Consider the following 23,577-nt stretch of genomic DNA (forward strand, 5'->3'; position numbering starts at 1 on the left):
CTGCACCACCTTCCCGATCCCGGCGTGAAGCCGCGCGGGGCTCCGGAAGGTGGCGCGGAGCTGCCTGCACTCAAGGGCTTCCTGCAGCTCTGCACCACCCTCTGGATCCTGGCGCGAAGCCACGCGGGGCTCCGGAGGGTAGTGCAGAGCTGCCTGCATTCCGAAGCCTGGTGCGCACTGAAGAGCGCCCCGGGCTTCGCGCACCTCTCCACAAGCCTGGGGAGACCGGCGCGGCTCCCTAGGCTTGCAGATAGCAGGCTGTTATGGGGGCTGGGGTCGGGGGAAGCTCGGGCTTCCCCCACGCCTGCCCCGTGCCTGGGGAGGGAAAAAATTTTCTATATCCCCCCCCAAAAAAAAAATTAGGTGTGTCCTATGGGGCGGTGCGTCCTATGGGGCGAAAAATACAGTATTCACCCGAGCCAGCTATCCATGCTGGTCCTACATGGGCCAGCAAAAAAGCCAAGGGAAAATTTCTATACCAAATCCCATATAAGGGGTCAAAGTGAGTCTAAGCCAGGTGGAACAGCTCCGTCTTGCAGGCCCTGCAGAAAGATGTCAAATCCCACAGGGCCCTAGTCTCTTGTGACAGAGCATTCCACTACATCGGGGCCAGTGCTGAAAAGGCCCTGGCTCTAGTTGAAACTCCTTGAAGCTTGGGACCTCCAAAGTGTTGCTATTTATGGACCTTAAGCTCCTCCGTGGGGCATACAAGCAGAGGTGGTCCCATAGGTATGAGGGTTCTAGTCCGTATAGGGCTTGACCCTGTACTCCACCAGAGTAATGCTTCTGAATTGCCGTAATGCTGGAAATCACAGGAGAGGAGAATATTCTTGTCCTTGAGTCCTTCTGGAGGGTTCCCCTCAGGAATCTGAGTGGTCCCTGTGAGTACAGGATGTTGGCTTGGATAGGCCACTGACCTTATTATTATTTATTAAATTTGTATACCACCCTTCATCCAAACATCACAGAGTGGTTTACAGCATAACAACACAAAATACATGATAAAACAAAGCAAAACCAATAAACCCTCCTCTCACAAACACATTTAAAATGCCATAGAATGTTAATCAGCCAAAGGCCTGGTTATAGACAAACATTTTCACATGGTAACTAAAGGTACCTAAGCTGATCCAGCAAGTTCTTATGTTCTAATGTTCAATTATTTTTCTTGAGCAAAACAAAACAACATCTGTGGAACATGATATATTGGAGCCCTGCCTGGAATGGTGATTGGCAGTGGTGACTTGAGTCTCTGTCAGGGAAAAAGGTAGGGAATAAATTATTAAATGATAATACAGTGGTACCTCGGGTTACCTACGCTTCAGGTTACAGACTCCGTTAACCCAGAAATAGTACCTCGGATTAAGAACTTTGCTTCAGGATGAGAACAGAAATCATGCTCCGGCGGGATGGCAGCAGCAGGAGGCCCCATTAGCTAAAGTGGTGCTTCAGGTTAAGAACAGTTTCAGGTTAAGAATGGACCTCTGGAACGAATTAAGTACTTAACCCGAGGTTCCACTGTACTGACTAAATGGCTGTTTGGTGGCTATGCAGACCATCATAGCCCACAGGGCTCTGAACTTTGGAACCATTATTATAAAAACAAATGTATTTAGAATGACTAAATGCAGAAGCAAAAGTATACACCATAAATCACTCATACTGGGGGTGGTGGTGGAATGAAAATAAAATTGTTCATTTTAATTTGGGAGCTCCAACAGTTATTCATTAGGGCCTGCTCAAACAGTCTGAAGCACTTTGCCTGGAGTTCAGTAGAGATTGTTTTAATAAATACAGTTCTTTTACGGTAACTCAGCTAGATGGGCCACCACAGGGTGCTGCGCTACCCCAACAGATCACAGTGTAATGCCAAAAATAACCTCATGGAAACAAAGATCACTTTCACGATCACACAGAGATGTTTGAGTTTCATAACTTGCAGCGTAAATCTTATTAAAAGAGGCCAGTCATTTGGTAGAGTTCACATTTAAAGGAATCTGGCCAGAGCTGAGAATCCACTAAACCAGTACTCTTTTGCAGTCTTTAGGAAATGGTAGAGTAGAAAACAACCAAGCTGCCCTGAAAAGTAGGCTAGGTTTCTTCTTACTGTAGCTTTCAGCAAGCTAGACTATTGCATCTTTTCCACAGTGGTGGCTTCTGATGTGGGGGATGCAAGACAAACAGCTTTTCTGAAAAGTAAAACGTTTGTTAAGATGTAAAACATTTGTCAATTTACCGAACACACTCCAAAATGTAATAAAAGTTATCATACTCTGCTTATAAAACAGAAACCAAACACTGCATATTTTTAAAAGCAGACACACCAAAAACTTTTCTTAATTTAAGACTTCTTTATTTTCCATAAAACATAGAAAATCTGTGCATTTTAGCACCTCAGGTTTCATGCTTCAACATTCTTTTTTTTTTTCAAGTGTAACCTTTAAATTACAAACAGTAGGCACAGCAGGAATAATTTTAAACTGATCCCTTAAAAAACAAAGGCAAGTCAAAACCCTGCACGTTTTATAAAAGAGCAACTTCAACTTCTTGATCTCCTGATACAAAATTCAAGTAAGAGTAGACAAATTTGGTTTCCCAAGACATCTTGGTATTAGAAAGTTTGCAAAAAGAGAGCTTGGATTTCCAGCACTGAACTGATGAAAAAAAAGTTGCAGAATAGTTCCCAGCCTGATCAAAGGACACTTGGTGAGAAGAAAAGATTTCCAAGTTGAGGATTTCTTCTTTTAAAGGCTTTTTTAAAAAAGTACCCATATGTGTATTTTTGCCAATGCTTTGCATTTATCTATCATTCACTTATTTCTTAGAAGAACATTCATAGATAGCTGGATATGCAAATATTTCTTTCTTTAATCAAGATATGTACAAAAGACATATTCATAATGTTATTGTAATGGATGGAAAACCCACGTGAAAAGTTTTATAGATCATTGGCATCAATGATTTTCATCTTTCCTTTTAGACTCCCTTTTCACAAGGGAGCAAAATTATAATTATTTAACTTTGCAACTCAAGGCTCAGATCAGATGCTTGAAGGTTTATATTATTTTTTAAGAGTTTGGGTTTCTTTTCCTGCTCATTCTTTTAGCCCAAAGCAAAGCAGCAATCTAGAAGAAGTTTCTTTTGTCACCATCTTTTGGGAGTAGAACTATAAATAAGAGTTTGTCATAGATTGCCAAACGTTGTCTGTAACAGGCCAGGGAAATAAGATTAAGGGTCAATAAATGATACTGCAATGTATCTTGTTCCTTTCAAAATGGGAAGTCCTTCATGTAAATGGGTAAGTCTTCCTGGATGCATGAAACTCCATCCTTTCCTGGGTGATTCTATGGAGCAGTTGTACCTCAGAAATTTGCATCCACCTCCCTATAAAAAATCAGAAACAAAAGTCTTTAAATCACCATCTGGCAGAACTCAATAGACACTGGGAGGGTTTTTTGGTATAAAGCCCAAGACAATAATCAGAAGTACAATCAATCCCAAGTGTATTAATTTACACCAGGAATATACTGCATTTGAACAACAACACACCTTAGCATTTCCCCATTCTAATTCATATATAGGTCAACATCATTGTGGAAATTGCATGATAGATGATACTGGCCCTGTTTGAATCAAATACTAAGTCAAACCATGCCTTAACATCTGTGATCCAGGAGCAAAGGTTGCAGCTACTACTACTCACCTGATCCTGAAGTTGTTCCACCCAGGCATAAGCCATGGTTTGGCTTAGTGTTGTATTCAAACCTGGGTGTGTAGTTTATCTATCGCAGAAAACCCTCAAGCAGTTAACCAAGAACAAACTTGGGTTACAACTCATGGTTTGTCCGGAGTGAAACAAATCATGAGCCCGGCTTTGGATGTAGCACTAACACAAACTATGACTTAGTGCTGGATAGCACAACAGCAGCAGCAGCAGCAGCTGTGATCTGCATGCCAAGAATCAACACATGTGCTTGTTTGTGCTAAGCCAGGCTTCCTCAACCTCGGTCCTCCATATGTTTTTGGCCTACAACTCCCATGGTCCCTAGCTAGCAGGACCAGTGGTCAGGGATGATGGGAATTGTAATCTCAAAACATCTGGAGGGCCGAGGCTGAGGGATGGAGTAGGCCTAGCGACCTCCCACTACTGATGTGTTACATGCCAACCAGGTCAATAGCTTTTCTAGTCTAGGCATCAGTAGTGGGAGGTCGCTAGGCCTACTCCATCCCTTCAAATGCTGTATCTGAAATCAGGTAACAACCTAGAGGAAAAAGATTGGAGGGGGTGGTTTCCAAGGCAACAAGTCATACCACTTGGAGAGACAAGGGAACTTTGCCTCTATTCCTTAAACTACCCTGTGCAAAACTGAGGGATGTGGTATCTACTTTGTTTTTACTGCTGCCATGTGCCAGCTACTGCAAATCATTCTGCAATCTACCTTCTGCTGGCCACTGTCTTAAACTATTTGTAACATGATCCTTCAAGAAAGCATTTTTTTTGGTGAGGGATCTTCTCCATCTCCTCCTCCAACAAGACACTCCTCAGAGGAAAATATTTCACCAGCCATACAAAATAATCCTATCACTGATTTCAATACTGAATACAGCTGTCTGCTTAAACTGCCGTATCACCGCAGCTTGATGCAATTATACTGTCACTGAAAGAAATGCTGTTCTAATACTTTAAAAGAACCAAGAATTATCATTGTGGTGTCATTTTCTTATTTGGGACTTCTAAGCAAGCTTAGTGGGAAATGAGTCAGAGAAGTTGAAAGTCATTGCTGGAATAAACAGATTTGCTCCAAACATACTTCAAAATCTCTTCCCACTTTGTTGAGAGCTATGTTGATAGTAAATGTTGAGGCGTCGTGATGAGGTCTGAGGGAACGTTGTCTCTCAGTAGTGTATTTCACAACAAAATTCAGCAAGGCATGGCCCTATAAAGAAATAACAGGACAGTTAAGAAAGGATAGCTCATGGGAATCCCTCAAGCCTACTCCCTGTGATGATAAATATCTGTGATTTACTGTCATGGATCTCCTCCCACCCACTGTTTATAATAACTCCTTCACTTCCAGATGTCCTCAACTTTTGTCTCTCTCTTCCTTTTTTAAAGATTCTGAGCCTGCAGACACAGAGTTCACCTAGCACATACTTCATAGGAAACTACTGATAAATGGAATAAATAATACTTAGCGTCTAATTTTGGCTCCTGAGCATGAGAACATAAGAAGAGCCTACTGGATCAGGCCAACAGCTCATCCTAGTCCAGCATCCTTTTTTCACAGCCGCTAACCTGATGCCTGTGTGAAACCTGCACACAGGACTCAAGCAAAAGAGTACTCTCCTCTCCTGTGCTTTTCAGAAATTAAATAATTTGCATGGTGCAGAAGCTGAAGTAGGGATAGGAGAGGCATGAATAGCTCTCCTAGTCTCTGCAATGCCCCCTCATGTTGCTTGAATGTTCTTGGTGCATCCACATTGGCAGAAGGACCTGTGGGGTGGACATACTTGGTCTGTCATGACTACTCTGTGTTTGGGTACTGCACCTGTTCTTGAGCCTTTAAGTCTTACTTTTTAATAACCATTTTAACCTACCTTTGTATAGTAGCCGGCAAACACTTTTAGTGTTACAGGCGCTATGTATTCTCTAATGAAATGTAGCCACACGCTATCCAGCCCAATTTGTTTCATGTGAATGTCGTCAGTTGGAACGTTTTCATATCCTCCAGAAATGCGGCTGTCCTAAAACAAGACATCACAGAGATGTTCAGATACATAGGGCATAAGGTTATGTTTTCAAATCATATGGGACACTTTGTAAAGTAGCACATGCCTGTCTAATTCTAAAGCTTTCATACTCCGGTACCTTGAGACACATCCCAGTGAACAAATATACTCGTCGTATGGCTTAGTTTATGGGACCAAAATGGCAATCTCTTCTTCCATCAAATGTATTGTGTAAGGAATTGGTACAACAATACATTGTTTTGTTCACCAGATAATTCAGTAGTGGCTGAATGCATCAATAGATGTTTCATTAAAAAAAAAACAGCACTTGAAACTACAGCTGATTATTAAAACCGTCTTAGATTAATGAAAAGGAGCTTTTTAATATACAGAAAGTGTAAACTGCCTTACAATTGAAGAAGATAGTACAGTTGAAGAAAATAGTAAAGATGTCCTTTCTTTTATCATTTGTTATAGTAACATAACTAGACCCACCCTGGGAACTCATGCTGAAGACTAAGTAAGAAACCTAATAAATAAAAAAATCACAATCTAACCCTTTAGATGGCGGTTAACAGATTGAGGTTGAATCCTGACAAGACAGAAGTACTGTTTTTGGGGGACAGGAGGCGGGCAGGTGTGCAGGATTCCCTGGTCCTGAATGGGGTAACTGTGCCCCTGAAGGACCAGGTGCGCAGCCTGGGAATCATTTTGGACTCACAGCTGTCCATGGAGGCACAGGTCAAATCTGTATCCAGGGCAGCTATTTACCAGCTCCATCTGGTACGCAGGCTGAGACCCTATCTGCCTGCGGACTGCCTCGCCAGAGTGGTGCATGCTCTGGTTATCTCCCGCTTGGATTACTGCAATGCGCTCTACGTGGGGCTACCTTTGAAGGTGACCCGGAAACTACAACTAATCCAGAACGCGGCAGCTAGACTGGTGACTGGGAATGGCCGCAGGGACCACATAACACCGGTCTTGAAAGACCTACATTGGCTCCCAGTACGTTTCCGAGCACAATTCAAAGTGTTGGTGCTGACTTTTAAAGCCCTAAACGGCCTTGGTCCAGTATATCTGAAGGAGCGTCTCCACCTCCATCGTTCTACCCGGACACTGAGGTCCAGCACCGAGGGCCTTTGGCAGTTCCCTCACTGCAAGAAGCCAAGTTACAGGGAACCAGGCAGAGGGCCTTCTCGGTAGTGTCGCCTTCCCTGTGGAACACCCTCCCACCAGATGTCAAAGAGAACAACAACTACCAGGCTTTTAGAAGACATCTGAAGGCAGCCCTGTTTCGGGAAGCTTTTAATGTTTGGTGTATTATAGTATTTTAATATTCTTTTGGAAGCTGCCCAGAGTGGCTGGGGAAGCCCAGCCAGATGGGCGAGGTATAAATTATTATTATTATTATTATTATTATTATTATTATTATTATTATTATCATTATTATCATTATTAATCAAATTTACAAAGTCAAAATGTCATATGGATTTGGATCTAAAGCTAATTGTGTACTTTGAGGTAGATGTATTATGAATGGACTTGTAACAAAAATAATACTGTATCTCCATTATTCCTATAATACTGTCATCATTGCATTGTGCTTGGTATTTTTTCCATAAATAAAAATAGTGACATAAAAGCAAAAGTGGTTTTTTTATAAGGTAGCCCAAAACTCTTAATATCACTGATTGAGCCCTAAGCTTTATTTGCCAATCTAAAATTACATTTTTCAGCCCTGATGGAAACATTGGGCACAATCCTGTCCCAACGAACTCCCCCTTAGATGAGTGTATGTGTGTACCTGCAATGACAGTCCCATGGGTGCCTCCCACAGGGGACATCTGCATATGCATTGTGCTCACCTTTTGTCAGCGGTCCATGCTTTATTTTCAAAAACACCCATATAAAAAATAAATTAAAAGAAGTTTCCAACTATTATGCTTACATGGTGTTTTCCACCTGACCAACGTCCATAATGTTCCATCTCCTGGACCAGTTCATCACAGGCTGTCTCAGAAAATATGGGGAACCAAAACACATCCGGGCATGGCTATAGGTGGGAAACATAAACCTGTGTGTTAGCATTTTGTGCTCCTTTGTGTGCCAGATAAAGCTGTTGCGTAGCTTATGCTTTACTTCTCTGAATCTAAGGTGGAGGAGGGCTGCAGGAATACTTGGTTCATCACTACAGCAACTAGTCTCACCCCTTTGATTTTGTTTTGTTTCTTAAATGTCATTTCTTGTCTTTTAGGTTGTGGATACAAGAGTTATGCAGCAGTTGCTCTGCATCATGCACTTGGCCAGCTACGTAAGAGAAAACACAGCGAAATCTCTAATTATCTGAAAGGAGAAACCATTTCAGTGGCTGCTTGGGTCAGTCACTGTAGAGCAGTTTCCTCTCATGTGCCCACAAATACCCACAGCAGAAGGTTACATTTGTACTGATCTACCCAGTGTTCCCATATTTGAGGAAGGGAACATTTTCGGCTGTGGTAATTTGGTTTCCCCTAGCAGGACTGGCACTACAATGTAGTGAAGAACAGCTGACCAGGCTTCCAGCAACTCCATTTCTCCAAGCTTATGGGACTCTTGATGCTAACCTGCTGATTCTTCCCACATACACATGAGAGAGAGAGCACAAATTGGCATGGCATGGAAAGCCAAGTCTGTTGAAGAAGAAATGGTTTTTCAGTGTCAAAGCAGAGAAGTATTGGGCCACCCCAATCCCAGGTGGTTTCCATTATTAGTGGTGCTGCTGCCAAGTTTCAGGTGGGTGTGGGAGTTACAGAAACACATACAGAGCCCATAAATAATTAGCTCACTCCAATCCAAGTTAAAACCCATTTGTATTTTAGTTCAGCTCATCAATGAAGTTCAGTCCCTTTGTGAGTCCCCAAATAGCGGTTTTCCTTACCTGTTCTACTATGCGCTCAGTGAAAATTTTTGAATAGTTGGGGTTTATGTAGGTTTCCTTCCAATCCTGAGAACAAAGATTTGTTTGTTAGATTAAAAATAGAAAGAGAGAACAACCCACACAGAAGTGCTTAGAATGTAGGGTTTCAGCAAAGGATAGTCCTACTCAAAGCAGACTCATTAAAATTGATGAACATGACGAACTTTGTTCCATTTCAGTGGGTTGGGTCTGAGTAGGGCTTAGCTGGATACAACCCATAGGATTATTATTTTTCAAATTGAACAATGAAGGTTAATGTTGAAAAATTAAATGGATTAAGATCCCCATGTAAGAAAGCATTTTGTGATTTGTTTGCTCACAAAAGAAAGAGGTTATGGGGGGGGGGTTTAAAGAGAGGAAAATAATTATATTGCATTCTTTGATACATACCACTGGATTTTCAAAGATCTGCCAAAGATCATTGTTGTAGTGAGATATATTGTAGTTGGCAGTTGATAGAAGTCTTCCAAATTCATGTCTGTTAGTGATGTACATAAAGACACCCTACCACCAGACAAAAAACATCCTTATGTTAGTTTACATTTAATATTTAGAAATACAGAAGAAACTATATTATCCAGTCTATATTAATACTCATCACCCAAACTCACTATCATCCCCATTCTGAATATACAAACTACAGTCCTCTTTATCTGAAATTCTAACTAAGCTGTACTGCCAACTGACCAGATATAGTCAGTAAACAAAGCATGGATTCTGATATGGGCTGAGGCAATTTGTTTCTTTTCTACATGCAGTCCATGCATACAGAGCATTCCCAATTCATGAAAATGTAGGGAGGAGAAGCCCTGAACAATCCATACCTGTATCAGAGACCCACACACAGCAATCTCGGTTATGTTCTTAATATCTATACATTTATATAACTGATGATGAGTGACCAGATTAATTTATGACGGAAAAGTGGGTATATTTTTGTCTACACATTTTTATGTAGTTGTCTTACATCCTAAATATTTAACTAATATTGATCTGTTGAATTCAGGTAAAGACATGAATAGAGAAGCAACTGTCAGAGCTCTATAGAGTGCCAATTTCAGCCCATTTCCTACCAGATCCTTTGACGAGTTGACCTGTAATGAAAAGGTTCCCCTTCAAATAGTTATTTTGATGAATATGATGAAAACAACAAACCACTGTGCAATGCTTGAAGAAGGATGAAAAGCAAAATGAACTGGAACAGTAGCAAAAGCCACACGATCCTTGTAGGACCGATTAACTTCATATTAAATTGAACAAATCAAATTAAGTAAATGGGGAAGGTATCTTGTTTTCCTTTTCAATATAAACAGGCCCACGTTTTCAAACTGATCAAAGATACTGTTGCGTTTGTCACAGCCCAATTGCTTGCCATTTTGAATAATGGTGCTTCAAGACATTTGCTGTTTCTGACACTTGTGGTTTTGTGAATGGCCAGCATGCTGGTCACCTACAAGCCAGACATCAGCCACACCAGTCCTCATGTTGATGATGATCTCTGTCCAAGCAGGCTAGTAGGACCAGCCAGGGGCAGCACCAATTGAACAAAATATGTAATAGTAACTTCAAACCTACATGGCAATACAGGCCTATCCTATAATGAGGTACTTCCTGGTTTGCTTCTGGGTCTGTGGCTACTGTCTCTAAGGAAGCAGATGTCTATGAGTTTCCTCAGTGATCAGGATAGGGCAGCCTTTCAGACCTGGAGCTGCTGTGATTGGCATTCCAAAACGTCTGAAGGCTACCAGGTAGACATAACAAATTCTGTCGCAGACCATGTTGTATAAGTAGTGAGGCAGATACACTATCTCAAGTACATAAGGGTTGGTTTTAAGTCTTTCGGGGGGATTCTTTTTTAATGTTGCAATGTTCTTTTTAAAAACACGAACATAATAAACATGTACTCAACCCATGGCTCTTATTAAACAATAAATACGAAAAGCTGAATCAAAAAAGCTCTGCCAAAAACAGTTAAGTGATGATTATGTAACACTTCCCTCTGCTACAAAAATACACCACACCACTGTCCAGTTTTATGCTCCATTACTTCCAATGGAGTTGCGTCAGCATAGAACTGTAGAAATACAGTGGTAAAGCATGCTTTTGCCAGTGGGTGTATTGAAAACCATGTTATTGCGTTAAAGACATAATTTCTCATGAGAAGTGTAGGGAAACCACAGTATGTTCTGTTTTTACAGCATGGGCGAGCTTCAGTTTTAATCATAACAAGATATTGAAAAATGTGCATTAGGGGAACAGGGAACAGCAAGCAACCCTTATTAAGCAATGGATTTTATGGTTCCTACAGCTACAGTGGATAACAGAGTGTGGGTAACTTTGTCTCAACAACAAAAAGCCATTGAATTACATCCAGTTTTAACTAGAAAGAGACCATTAAATTGTATGCAACTGTATGCAGTTTACGAATGACTGTTTGGTTCTTGACTTCAAGACTATTTCGGCATTATATTTCATTATTTTTTCTACTCTTCCATAAAAAAAAATCATTCTGAAATTTGACTTTATTATGCTGCTAACAGCTGTGGCTTCTTCTATTTGCTAATGGTGGGATTACCTCTCGAATGATGTGGAGTGGCCCCAATCATAGATTCATTCATTTATTAATTAATAGGGTCACATAATTTGGGTTCTACCAGCTGATTGTAAGGCTTCAGGGAATGAAAGAGTTTCCTGCAATTAATCCTCTCCCTGCAGCCTCTCTTCCCCTCTAAATCTGGGTTAAGAGTCCCTCTGGGGGTTTTGGAAAGTGGGACAGCGTGGGAAGGGAATTTCCAAAAATCCTTTCCCTCTCAATTCTGCCAGCAGAAGCTTTACTGTCAGCTGAGTGAAACCCATTGGATGCAGCCTTTTGACATCCAAAACAAGTGAAAGTGATATAGCTAAATGAAAGACAAAGAAAGTTCAAAAATGAAATCCTCAATCTCCATTAGTCTCAATGGAACATGAGCAGATGCCCACAATGAAATTAATGGAGACTGAATCTTAGAAGCAATGGTCAATGCTAAAATGAGTTGTTACTTAAGACGATACCACAAAATTTGTGATTCTCACATGTATATAACTAGGAAGCAGGGGCTTGTAGCACAAGAATGATTTGCATTAAAAAAATGAGGACAGGTTGATTTTTGGCGATTACACCACATCAGAATTTTGGGTGTATGTTTAAGTACACTAGCATATTGGTTTACAAACTCAACAATGTGGAAAACGTGCTACTGTTTGGGCTGAAACTTGCCCTCCTGCATGCCGAAGGCATCTTCTGCTCACTATTTTACGTGAAACACAGAAGAAGCAAAAAAGCATGTTCTTCCATTTGGACAAACGGCTTCACAAGGCTTTGGGCAACCTCCTATGCAAGCATAATAATGAAAACTGCCGATCAGCAGTGGTCACTGGAGTGGTGGCACTTACCTGACCTCCTGACAGCCCCATTGCTGGGGCATGCCACAGAGTAGGGACAAGGCAGAGGTGAAGTTGGTTTGGTGCACACCCACCAGTCAGAGAGTGCTAGATTGGCTTTGCCAGTATGTCTGCATCACAACGACCTTTCCTTTCCTAATACACTGTAGTGATGTGGGTGACAGGAGGTCAGGTAAATGCCGGCAGCCAATTGACCGTCATCTATAGAACCTACTCAACATATCCCTGTGTGAATTCTTGTACACAGGTTTGTGTGGGGCAGCACTGACAGCTGTTTTCCTTCCATTCGTGATTTAATCTTTTGAACGGCCACAGGAAAAAAACCAACAGATTGGTTTTTGCAAAAGTTGTATCCATGGGGCTAAAAGCTCAAGACAAAACAATGCCCAGTTATCACTGGGGTACAGGGAACGGAAGGAGATACCTCCCTCTAGGAGAGTAAAACCGCATTGTAATAAATGAGTAAAAAAATGAAAAGAAAGAAAAACCTTTGGGGGTCTGAGCATATGGAATGTTTCCGCAGAAGGGGAGTCTTTTTCCCTTTGTAAGGTCTAAAACGAAGGAGGAGAAGGACCACATCAGTTGACCTTTCATTGCTCTCTGTCGCACTGTTAGAGCTGCATTCGCTTTCTGCTTCCATGTTAGATAAACAAGATCCTTTAATCAAAAGATGGTATTCTGAAATACCATTTACGGACATCATGCAGCTCTAAGCAAAGCTTAAAACGTACGGGTTAAAAGCTTGAACTCTCAGCCTCTTATCTGCTGCAACAAATATATACATATATATGTATATGTATTTTTAAAAAAACATACACACAGAGACAAGCTCGTACCAGGCTGCTTCACAGCATAAGAATGAGAAAAAGAAGACTTTTTCTGATGAGCCACCAAGTCAGATTAGTTGAACGTGAGCACATGGTAAGCACAGATTGCAATAACTGATGCAGGAAAGGTTGAGAACAAGAGAATGTTGATTGGACTATTCTGCAGAACGAGTACAAACAAAAGAAAATCATGCCTTGTTAAAGGAGGGAATAAACTTCAATACTTGCCAACTTTTCTTGTTCAATTCAGCAAAATTATTTTTCAATGCTACATTGCCTGGAAATAGCTGTCATTTGATTCTGCTCTGGAACTAGTGTAGATATCAGTACAGATACAGATTTACATTTGTATTGCAATGATATTCATATATGTTCTCATAATGCTAGCATCCATTAAACACTAATAACGACAAGGAGCATTGGTCCTGTTTTGCAAAATTTAATCTGCCTTGAAATAACAAGATCAATCATTCCTGCCCTTGAAAAAGACAATTCTAAAATGCAATAATGTGACATAAGTTCTATTGTATCCTTCATACAATATATAGCATTTGCGATGGTTTATTAACTCAAGAACAAAATTTAGAAAAAATAGAAAATCAGTGCTGAGCTACAATTAACATTTGAAATAGGTATTGATTAAGTTCACAAGTCATTTTGCATTCAGAAACAGGCAGCACACAATATTTATGAGTGTTAGCCAAAAAGTTGTGATGTGAATTGGTTTAACTGCTGCCATTGTGAAGAGGTAACAAAGAGTCAGAAAAGTGATTGTAACTCACACAAAAAAATTGGCTAGTACTTTAAATTGGAAAGAAAGAACAACCAAAGTGTAGCGAGACATTTTCAAAGCTCATGCAACTCACCATTTCCCTGGCATTCCTGCAGAGGGCCATATCAGGATCCAATCTGTCCCTTGCAAAATAATTTCTCTCTTTCATCTCAGATCTGAGGGTTTGTCCTTTGATCAAATATATGTTAGCCACATAAGGGATGTTCCATACACCCCTGGGGGGAAATGGGAAAATGAGTTGGGTGTAAAATACACTTGGATGAATTTCATTCAAGTTTCATCATTTTTTCATCATTTGTTTCCTATGGTGAGAATTTTCCACTCATGAAACAGGATGAAAATACTATGGAGCATAATTCTTTTTTTTAATCATTTGTACTCTTGTTGCGGAGAAGCTCCACAAAGCTCCACTATACAGAACTGAGAGAACATTATCCATTTGTAAACAAGACTAAGGAGACCAATAAGTTACTGTGGAATATTTGCTAATGCAACCACATGGAGAAAGGCACAAACTGAACCATTCTAAAATTATATTTAACACCCAGCTGTAGAACCACATGTCCCAGAACGATACTTGACCCTGTGGCAGGTTTCTAAAGCTGGACAAACAATAAACAAGCAAAATCAATCATTTTTTGCTTGTTTTTCAGGTCAGGTTTCTCGCTCACAGACCCATATACAACAATAAAATCAGGAAATAGCTGAATTGAGAACATTCACTTTTAAATCTCCCTTCCATTTTTTATTCAATTAAAGCTATTGACAGAGCACATAGTCTTCAAAATCAGCTTATAAATTAAAATATATGGCAATTACAAGGAAACAGAATTAAAAGCAGCCTTTCCAAGAACCGTCTTTATATGTCACTTCTTTTATGGTTGTTTTTTTTCAAATAATTTTTTATTAGTTTTCCAATATTCCCCCAATAATAGCCAGCTTATACCAATATCAATTAATTCCTTCTTTTATGGTTTCTGGCTGAGGAAAAAGCCAGAACTGAAATATGTGGGAAGTATGGGGAAAGTAAATTGTTTGGGGTATGCTGAAGGAATTTACACAGTCAATGCAAGCAGTTCAAAGTAAGTGGGTCACACTATCAAGAGCCCCCCCCTTTTTTTGCAACCCAGGGTTATGCAGAACTTTACAAGTGTTAAATAAAGTCCTTCTTACTGGATTCTTCTTTGGTTTTTATTTTTTACTTTTATTGTGGGGCATGCATGGAGACGGGTTTTGAGGATATCCACAGGATATTTCAACATGTTACAGGGATTAGTTGGCCGAAAAAGGGCTGAAAACCACTCACAGCTGACTGTGTCTTAAAAATAACTCACTTTAAGAAATGTTCACTGAAGCAATAGTCAATACAGCCACCACAATTGTGTCCGTCCGTCCCCCAGAACCAACTTATTTAACACATACGTTGATGTGGCATGTTATGTATGTTTTATACCCCACCATTCCTCCAAAAAACTCAAGGAGGCATACATGGTTCTCTTCCTCCCCATTTCATCCTCACAACCACCATGTGAGGTAGGTTTGGTGGACTACAACTGGCCAAAGGTTACCCAGTGAGTTCTCTACTCAGCCACGAAGCAGCTCCTTGGAGCAAAGCTGGAATACAGTGGTACCTCAGGTTACAAACACTCCAGGTTATAGACTCCACTAACCCGGATGCAGTACCTGGGTTAAGAACTTTACCTCAGGATGAGAACAGAAATCGTGTGGCAGCAGCAGGAGGCCCCATTAGCTAAGGTTCCTCAGGTTAAGAATGGTTTCAGGTTAAGAACGGACCTCCAGAACAAATTAGGTTCGTAACCAGAGGTGCCACTGTATAGACATGATCAATACTTACATACGTGCCAAATCAAAAAAAGTATGAACAAGGTGGTTTTTCAACAACTACTATTGGGATAGCTATTGGATGTATGTGGAATTGCATGTGCCCGGGGTGTGCTCATGTGCAACTCTGGCACACTCGCGGTGTGCCAATGTCACTCCTGCACATCACAGGGGTGTGTCGATGTGACATAAACATGCTCCAGAGTATGCGCATGCCACCAAGTCGAATTGGAGGGGGGTAGCAGCCCCTTCATTTAAAATTTGTGGGTGCCTGGGCACCCACAGCCCCACATAGTCGGCACCTATGCAAAAGAGCAAACAGTTAACTTACACTCTGTTTCCTTGGACAATATCCACGTAGTCTTCAGACCGAGCATAATATCCATCAGGGCTCAGCGCCCCCCAAAAGTTTGACCAAAGCTTCCCATGGCGCAGTACAAGAGGGGCAATCATCTTTCTGTTTTAAAAACATGATTGCATTGAAAGTTAACAAAAAGATTGAAATGTGAGACAATCACAAGGAGACACTCTATAACTGGGGAAGAGACGGGTGTTAATAGCTGTCACTTATTCTAAATAGGCCTCTTTGCTTCCAGTCACTGCCTCTGGGATAGCGAGAAAAAACCAGTCTTTCTGAATTCTGAATTTGTAAAGCAACAACTGCAATGTGAAATTTCAAGGGCCATAGCTCAGCGAAGAGTATATGTTATGCATGCATGCATGCATACATAAAATCTTATATTCCATCATTCACATTCCCACTGAAAGGCTTCTGCTAGAATAGCGATGAAAGATCTCTGCCTGATGTCTAGGAAAGGGGCTGCCAATCAGGATAAAATGGATTAACGGTGTGAATGATAAAATAGCTCTTTAAAGCCTTAACTGACACATAGTGAAACTGAGTCTCTCTTGTAGACACATTGTCGTCAAAGTCAAGAAAGTTGACGTGATCAAAAAGCAAACATGCTGAAGGAAGTGCCTTTACTGCAATATGTGCAGAGAAGCATGGGGGAAAGGGTCTCCATCCCTGCAGCACATATCCACCAATGACAGAGCATTCACATGATTAAAAAGAGCCCCCTAAATCAGAATTTTAAAAAAAAGACTGGGAACCTTTTATCATGTATTTACAGAAATACTGTAAAGATATGGACTCCCTAGCAGGGTTTGATTAAACACTTACAAGTAAGAAAATAAGATCAACGGTTAAGGACAACATGGAATGAAATTGACTGTAAGATGTAATCATGAAAGAAAATTTGGTATACAACTGATAAGAAAATACAAATACTAAGGTATAAGATTATAAAAATAAGTTAATAAATACTCAGAAGTAGTAAATATTTAAAGAACCAGAAGGGGAAGTTGAGGGAAGTCACGGGGAGGGGGGGATTTCTTTTTCTTTTATATGCCAAATGTTATATTGTGCTGTTTTATTGAATATAAAACTGTAAAAATCCAATAAAATATATATTATTATTATTTTAAGAAAGAGCCCCCTAAATCATAGTGGAAGGCTAGTTTTCACATAAAGGAGTGCATTAATATTCTCCTCTGCCCGGACATAATGGCGCTATCCAGTGATGCAGAAGTAATTTTCCTCTCCTCCCCCGCTGCAGCTCTCCACAGTTTTTAGGTACAGAGATAGGAATGGGAAACACCACTGCGCAAATGGAAATCTACTCTACCGGCAGATGAACACCACTGGATGCCACCCGGTATATCTTCTTTCATGAGAAATATATTTCAAGGAATTACGAAACAAACCTGTAGTAGTAATAAAACAATCCAAAAATTGATAAGTTCCCCAACCCCTCCTGCCATAAGCGTACCGGTTCTGTTCTATCAAGAGTTTTAAAGTCCTGGGGTTCGTTAAAACAACATCCGCATCTATGCTGAAATAATAGTCGCATCCTTCGTTCTGCCGACAGATGTCCCTTGAAAAGGAAGATTCACACAAGGCATTAGCATTGCAAACATGTTCCATTCCAAAGAGATGATAATAGTTTTAAGCATACAGCTGCAGTGTGCATTTAAGAAGTTCCTTTGCTTAATAGCTACCTGAATTGGCAACTCGACTCCTGAAACAAGTCTACTTAAAGCAACTGTTAGTAGTTGAAAGTAATAGGTTTTATGGCTAATAATACAATCTGGGTTTCGCTTGATTTATCTATCCACCAGAAGGAAGTTTTTCAAAATACCAGTCTCACTCTTTGCACAGACGTCTTGGATTTTTGAAGGTGATGTTACTACCAATTTAGGGAAATTTGTCCATCTTCTGGAAGATTTGCATAGTGAAATTTCTCTGTTTCTCCCAGCTTTGGACAGCTACATTCCCAATATTTTCAAAACCCCAATTTTTTTCTAAATTCACTGTCATTAACTTGTCCCTTCCCAGTAAATGAAAAAAAAAATTTCTTAATAACAATGCTATCAGTTAATACAACTGCACACCTATATGTTGAAAATTAAATCTGACAATACAATAGCAATTTACGGATACCTATTTACCATACCTATTTCATACCTATTCCTGAATACATGAACGCAAATATAAATTACATATTAATACAACCATTGTCCTCTATGTACAGCTCTAATTTCTGTTCACAATATTATCCCCCACATGACAGACAGGTAGGTAAGTGGTAAACATAACCCTAGTTTACTGTTTTACTATTGGACTGGAGCCTCACCCAATAGCTCAGTTGTGAGGGCCATGGACTTGAGCCCCACTTTGGGCAAAATGATTCCTGCACTGCAGGGAATTAGACTAGATGACCCTATTGCAGTTAAGCTGTGGGTGTTAACAACATACTGACGTAGATAGCTGGCTGGTTTAATACCAGGGAATTCTGTTGGAAAATAAAATGTGATATTAAACTGCTGTGCTGCACTGTTAAAGTCAATGGCCAGTCCAGTGTGCATGTATGTGCGTGAGAGACAAAGAGATGTGATACCGGGATCTGATTATAAAAGCTATTGAACATAGATCATTCTGAAGGCTATGAACATTCTCGTTCCCAGAACTTTCATAATTTATAACAGCTGGATCTTTCCCCCCCCCCTGTGGTGCAACCTTTCAATGAAAGAGGAACCAGCTGTATGTATCCCAAACATATGTTGCAGGTCATACAATGATGAGGGAGCTATTCTGTTCAGTGGAAAGGTTGTTTGGGAGTGAAAGCCACATAGATTTTTTTTTCCAGGATGCAGCCCCACTCCACAGCAAAAAGACACTCTGTTGAGACGTGGCAGCGTCCACCTCTGCTAGAATTGCAACTAGCTTCTCACATTCCAGAGGCAAGTGTCTGGGCCTTGGGAGAGACAGTAAGAATTCACAGGATCAAGGTGTGCAGGCCAGTGAATGCTTGGAAATAACAAAACCACAGCTCACAAGCATGGTAACAGGCGCCTTCCTTATGAACATCTGAGCAGAGCAGCCCACACAACACTGTTAGAGATGGGTAGAGATTGGAGAGAGTAGTTTGGGGAGGGGGGTTGGTGGTGCGGACCAGTTCTGGACTAGTTTCCCTAGAGCAGGCACCCCCCAACTCAGTCCTCCAGCTGCTTTGGGACTACAACTCCCACCATCCCTAGCTAACAGGACCAGTGGTCCTAGGGATGATGGGAATTGTAGTCCCCAAACAGCTGAAGGGCCGGGTTTGGGGATGCCTGCCCTAGAGGCACACAGCTGCTGCCTTTGTTGTTAGTATCTTGGTGCAAGATCAAGACAGTTTTATCATCCTGAACTTCTAATAGATGATTTATTTTATACCTGTTGTTTCCCTATTTTTATTGCTAGTCTTTCTGCTTTTTAAATGCCTTTTACAACTGCTTTATTACTATTACTATTTTACATTACTTGAATGTAAATGCTAGATGTTGAATTTTAAAAGAAGTTAGCCAACCTTCTTAAAAAAAAACATACCTAAAAATAAAATAATGATCTTAACAGAGAGGCTGATGAATAATCTACAACATCTGCTGAGTTTCAACATGAACTATTAGTCTCAGCACTCTAAAAACATATGTTGGAAGTCTCAATGATGGATCATTAAATCTTTGCCAACAAGCAACAGCCCTACAAGAAAGCAGCAGGAATTGCTCATAAACACAATACATTGTTGGGGCCACTGCATCAATTATTTGGTTGTGTGTTCATTTTAATTAGACATCTTCCTGTCTAAATCTACACATTTCATTCCTGTCCATATATAGATCTGAGGAGATAAATCGTTAAAAATAAAATTACATTCCCATGTTCCTGGCATCAGCTTGACTCAGATATTCTTCAGGCCCCACAATTTGTATCGTTTTGAACATGTGCTTGGCTTTTTCCCAAAACGTCTTGATATGTCTTTCATGGTGAACTTCCTGAAAAAGTAATGAAATAATTAATAAATGAGAAATCGGTAATACCATGTAAAAATTAAACATGCAACAGAGCAGGCCAGTACTAGCCTGTGGTATAAGTTCTCCATCGAGGTGTAGCAGGTGCCTTCACTATACCTCCTGCAGAAGGGCATCCTTGACCTACGGACATTTGGTTCAAGGTCCAAAGTAAGGCTAGTTGCATAGACTTGCTTCGGACACTGAAACAGATGCATGCAGATTGGTGGTGGAGCCCCAGGCAGGAATGCCTCTCCTCCCAATACACAAGCTTGTTTCCACCAGGGACACCAGAAATCAGGAACAGTAAGAGAAAGAGACCCAGAGGAGAGGAAGATATACCATATTTTTCCATGTATAAGATGCCCCCTATTTTGGGGAGCTCCAAATTAAGAAAACACCCCTCAGCACAACCCATGTATAAGATGAGACCCAATTTCAAACCAAACTTTTTGGTAAAAAAAAACCAACCTAGTCTTATACACGAAAAAATACGGTATTTTCTTTAGCAAACAGAAAAAGAATCAGAAGAACACACAGACCAGCGACAGGAAAATACCAGACCTGAAAAAAGAAGGTGCTAGAGAAAATAATATTTTAAAATACTTTGTTTTAGCTGCAACACATCTATAACACAACTAAATCTCTGACAAGTGATTTTATATAGCTACTCATTTTTATAATGATGGTGAAAAAATAAGAAGAGCAACAATCATTCTAAAAAGTCAGTCCACCTTTACAGAGTTCCTCTTTAAATATTATTTCTCCTCAAATAAGTTCCACTTTGAACTTGGATGTTAGCACTTACTAAAAATATTATGATAATCAGCAGGAACCGTCACAGTAAAAAATAACACTGGAAATTTAGCAGCAGAATAAACAAGCCCAAGATCAACTACTATTTTAGGTCACTCTGGCTATTTTACAGATGTGTTAACTCCTTAGGCTCCAATCCTATAACAGCTCAACCTGAGTGTATGCCCCATTGAACACAATGGGAGTAAATCTGAGTAGACATGCATAACATTAAGCTGTTAATGTATTGGATTTTCTTATTCTTAAAAGAAGGTGGGTGGAAATGGAAGGTTGTAGCCAGTTTTTGTTAATTAATGTAGAATATATGGTTGTGATCTTTTTGCCCATGGCATTACCTTCTATACTATAGAGTGACACTACATATTAAATATTCCCTAACTGGGATTTATTATTCCTAGAGAGCAGTGGCGTAGCGTGGGTTGTCAGCACCCGGGGCAAGGCAAGTAATTTGCGCCCCCTAACCCGTGGAATTGTGCCCCCTAACCCTAACCCCCAGATGTTGCGGCCGGTGCGGCCGGCCCCCCCTGCACCCCCCACGCTACGCCACTGCTAGAGAGATATTATCTTTTTACACATCAATCAGAGTGGTTAAAAAGTGATAAAGGGATGGACCCATTGCTTGTGGAAATTCAGTTTCATTGGATAAGCTCTAAAATCTAGGTTTTTTGGGGGGGATAAAACTATTTCAGTACCTTCCCTGAACCACTAAATCCATACTAGTTAGCCAATAAAAAATATGTGAAATTGTGCCAGGTATAAATTTATAAAACTGTTTGTTTTCAGTTTTGTGACTTTATTTGAGTTGCAAGCCTCAGTATATATATATAATTGTTTGCATTTGTAAAAATGAATAGCAACGGTTCTCCATAATTCATTATTTGCTCATGAATAAATTGGGATGTAACCTAAGCAAGGTCTTTCACTGGACCAACCTTTTTTTAGGTGTGGCAACACGCAAACATCAATTCCACAGAACTAACTGCTCATCAGGGTGTGGTGGTGGACATTGCTGAGGTCAACCCTATGTAAGTGTGCTGTTGCCGGGTGGATAAACTGCCCCAGCATGGGTGCAGGTGCCAGAAGTCATCAGATGGGAGTATCCAGCCATACACTTGAATGGTGCAGTTGCAGCAACCCATTTCTCTACTTCTCAGCAATTACAGTGGTACCTCGGGTTAAGTACTTAATTCGTTCTGGAGGTCTGTTCTTAACCTGAAACTGTTCTTAACCTGAAGCACCACTTTAGATAATGGGGCCTCCTGCTGCCACCGCACCGCCGGAGCATGATTTCTGTTCTCATCCTGAAGCAAAGTTCTTAACCTGAAGCACTATTTCTGGGTTAGCGGAGTCTGTAACCTGAAGTGTATGTAACCTGAGGTAGCACTGTATACTTTCTATGAGGAATAGGTGACAGTGAAGTTAAATGGAAGGGATAAGCAAGAGATGAGGAACCTTTTTAACCCATTGGGCAGAGATCCTTGTCTTCTACTGAAAACATTTGGAAATGGACTTCAAAGTAAAGGTTGTGCCTTTACCTCCTTCCCATTGGACATCAAGGGTTGAAGAGGTGGGCGTGGTTTGTGGGAAATGGCCTCATAGGAAATTAGGCCTGTGGGCCATTGGTTTATGGTATAAAAAGAAGGGGGGCAGCAGAGAGAGAAAGAAAGAGGGAAACTTTCAGATCTGAAGGTAGAAAAGCATCTAGAGGCCACACAATGAGCAGACCAGATAAAGTGCTCTTTCACAAGTGAGGAGCTATACCCCCAACACACACCAACATTCCCCCCTCTCAGTGGCGTAGCGTGGGTTGTCAGCACCCGGGGCAAGGCAAGTAATTTGCGCCCCCTAACCCGTGGATTTGCGCCCCCTAACCCTAACCCCCAGATGTTGCGCCCGGTGCGGCCGGCCCCCCCTGCACCCCCCACGCTACGCCACTGCCCCCTCTGGTTATACTTATAGATGCCAAAACACAGGAGCTTTAACAGCTGCCCTTAAAAATTATTTGGAGGAGCTATTTAATATTTATTGGTAGATAGTGTAATTCCACCACTTTCAAGAACCAAAAGAACAAGTAGTTTAAGTCGTGGTGGCATAGCTGCATGTCTTATAAACAGTACTGAACTGAGGAAGAATGGAGAAGTTAACATGCTGTTGATGAAATTTTATTCTGAACGTGTGTGCATGTACATACATGTATGTGTATACATATATGTACACACACATTATTTTTCTGTAATAAGAGATCCATTTAAATGTTTAAGAACTTAACTTTGTTGTCAATCTACATAACTAGACCAACTTCATTAACTAATTTACAAATGTAACTGTTCAATTACCACCTAAAGTACTTACATTATTGTGAATGAAGAGGGTAATTTTTTCCTTTGCATAGTCCAGAGTCAACAATCTGTCTAGAAACTTAGGCAGGAAAGGAGTTGGTTGTTCAATGAAAACACCAATTGTTACTGTTGGAGTCTCCTAAAAAAAAAAAAGTGCGCAAAAATAAAAGAAAACCACAAAAAGCTTTTACTTTAAAGTTTAAAACAGTATGAACAATTTTACATTTAACCAAAATGATCCATATTATATATCTTGGGAAATAACCTCCAGTTTTACACAAGTTATAAGTCTGAATACACTTTTAATTGCTGTTTTGAGATACTAGTAGCTGAAATGAAATGATACAATAAGAATCCATGAAATTCCTCCTGATATAAGTGAGCAAAATGCTGTCTGAGAAATTAGTAAGTTTTATGCTGCATACCCATATTCCTGAAAAC

The 23,577-nt window shown here is 40.5% G+C and overlaps 1 protein-coding gene across 2 annotated transcripts in view; it reads right to left on the bottom strand.

The window, feature by feature from the left end:
• Positions 1 to 2,331: 2,331 nt before the first annotated feature.
• The window catches only part of PLOD2 (procollagen-lysine,2-oxoglutarate 5-dioxygenase 2), a 61,842-nt gene continuing 40,596 nt past the window's right edge, over positions 2,332 to 23,577 (bottom strand). Inside the window, exons 9-20 of one of the 2 annotated variants that reach the window (XM_083504094.1) lie at positions 23,150 to 23,275; positions 19,845 to 19,966; positions 17,422 to 17,526; positions 15,921 to 16,046; positions 13,821 to 13,962; positions 12,616 to 12,678; positions 9,077 to 9,190; positions 8,648 to 8,713; positions 7,679 to 7,783; positions 5,599 to 5,745; positions 4,812 to 4,937; positions 2,332 to 3,384 (exon numbers count right to left, since the gene is read on the bottom strand). In XM_083504094.1, coding sequence (XP_083360220.1) covers positions 3,229 to 3,384; positions 4,812 to 4,937; positions 5,599 to 5,745; positions 7,679 to 7,783; positions 8,648 to 8,713; positions 9,077 to 9,190; positions 12,616 to 12,678; positions 13,821 to 13,962; positions 15,921 to 16,046; positions 17,422 to 17,526; positions 19,845 to 19,966; positions 23,150 to 23,275 — 1,398 coding nt within the window. In that variant the 3' untranslated portion in view covers positions 2,332 to 3,228. The remainder of the gene's footprint in view (positions 3,385 to 4,811; positions 4,938 to 5,598; positions 5,746 to 7,678; positions 7,784 to 8,647; positions 8,714 to 9,076; positions 9,191 to 12,615; positions 12,679 to 13,820; positions 13,963 to 15,920; positions 16,047 to 17,421; positions 17,527 to 19,844; positions 19,967 to 23,149; positions 23,276 to 23,577) is intronic. The other variant, XM_083504095.1, reaches the window with a different exon arrangement.

Source organism: Podarcis liolepis, assembly GCF_965112155.1.
Source record: "Podarcis liolepis genome assembly, chromosome: 5".
Lineage (NCBI taxonomy): Eukaryota > Metazoa > Chordata > Lepidosauria > Squamata > Lacertidae > Podarcis > Podarcis liolepis.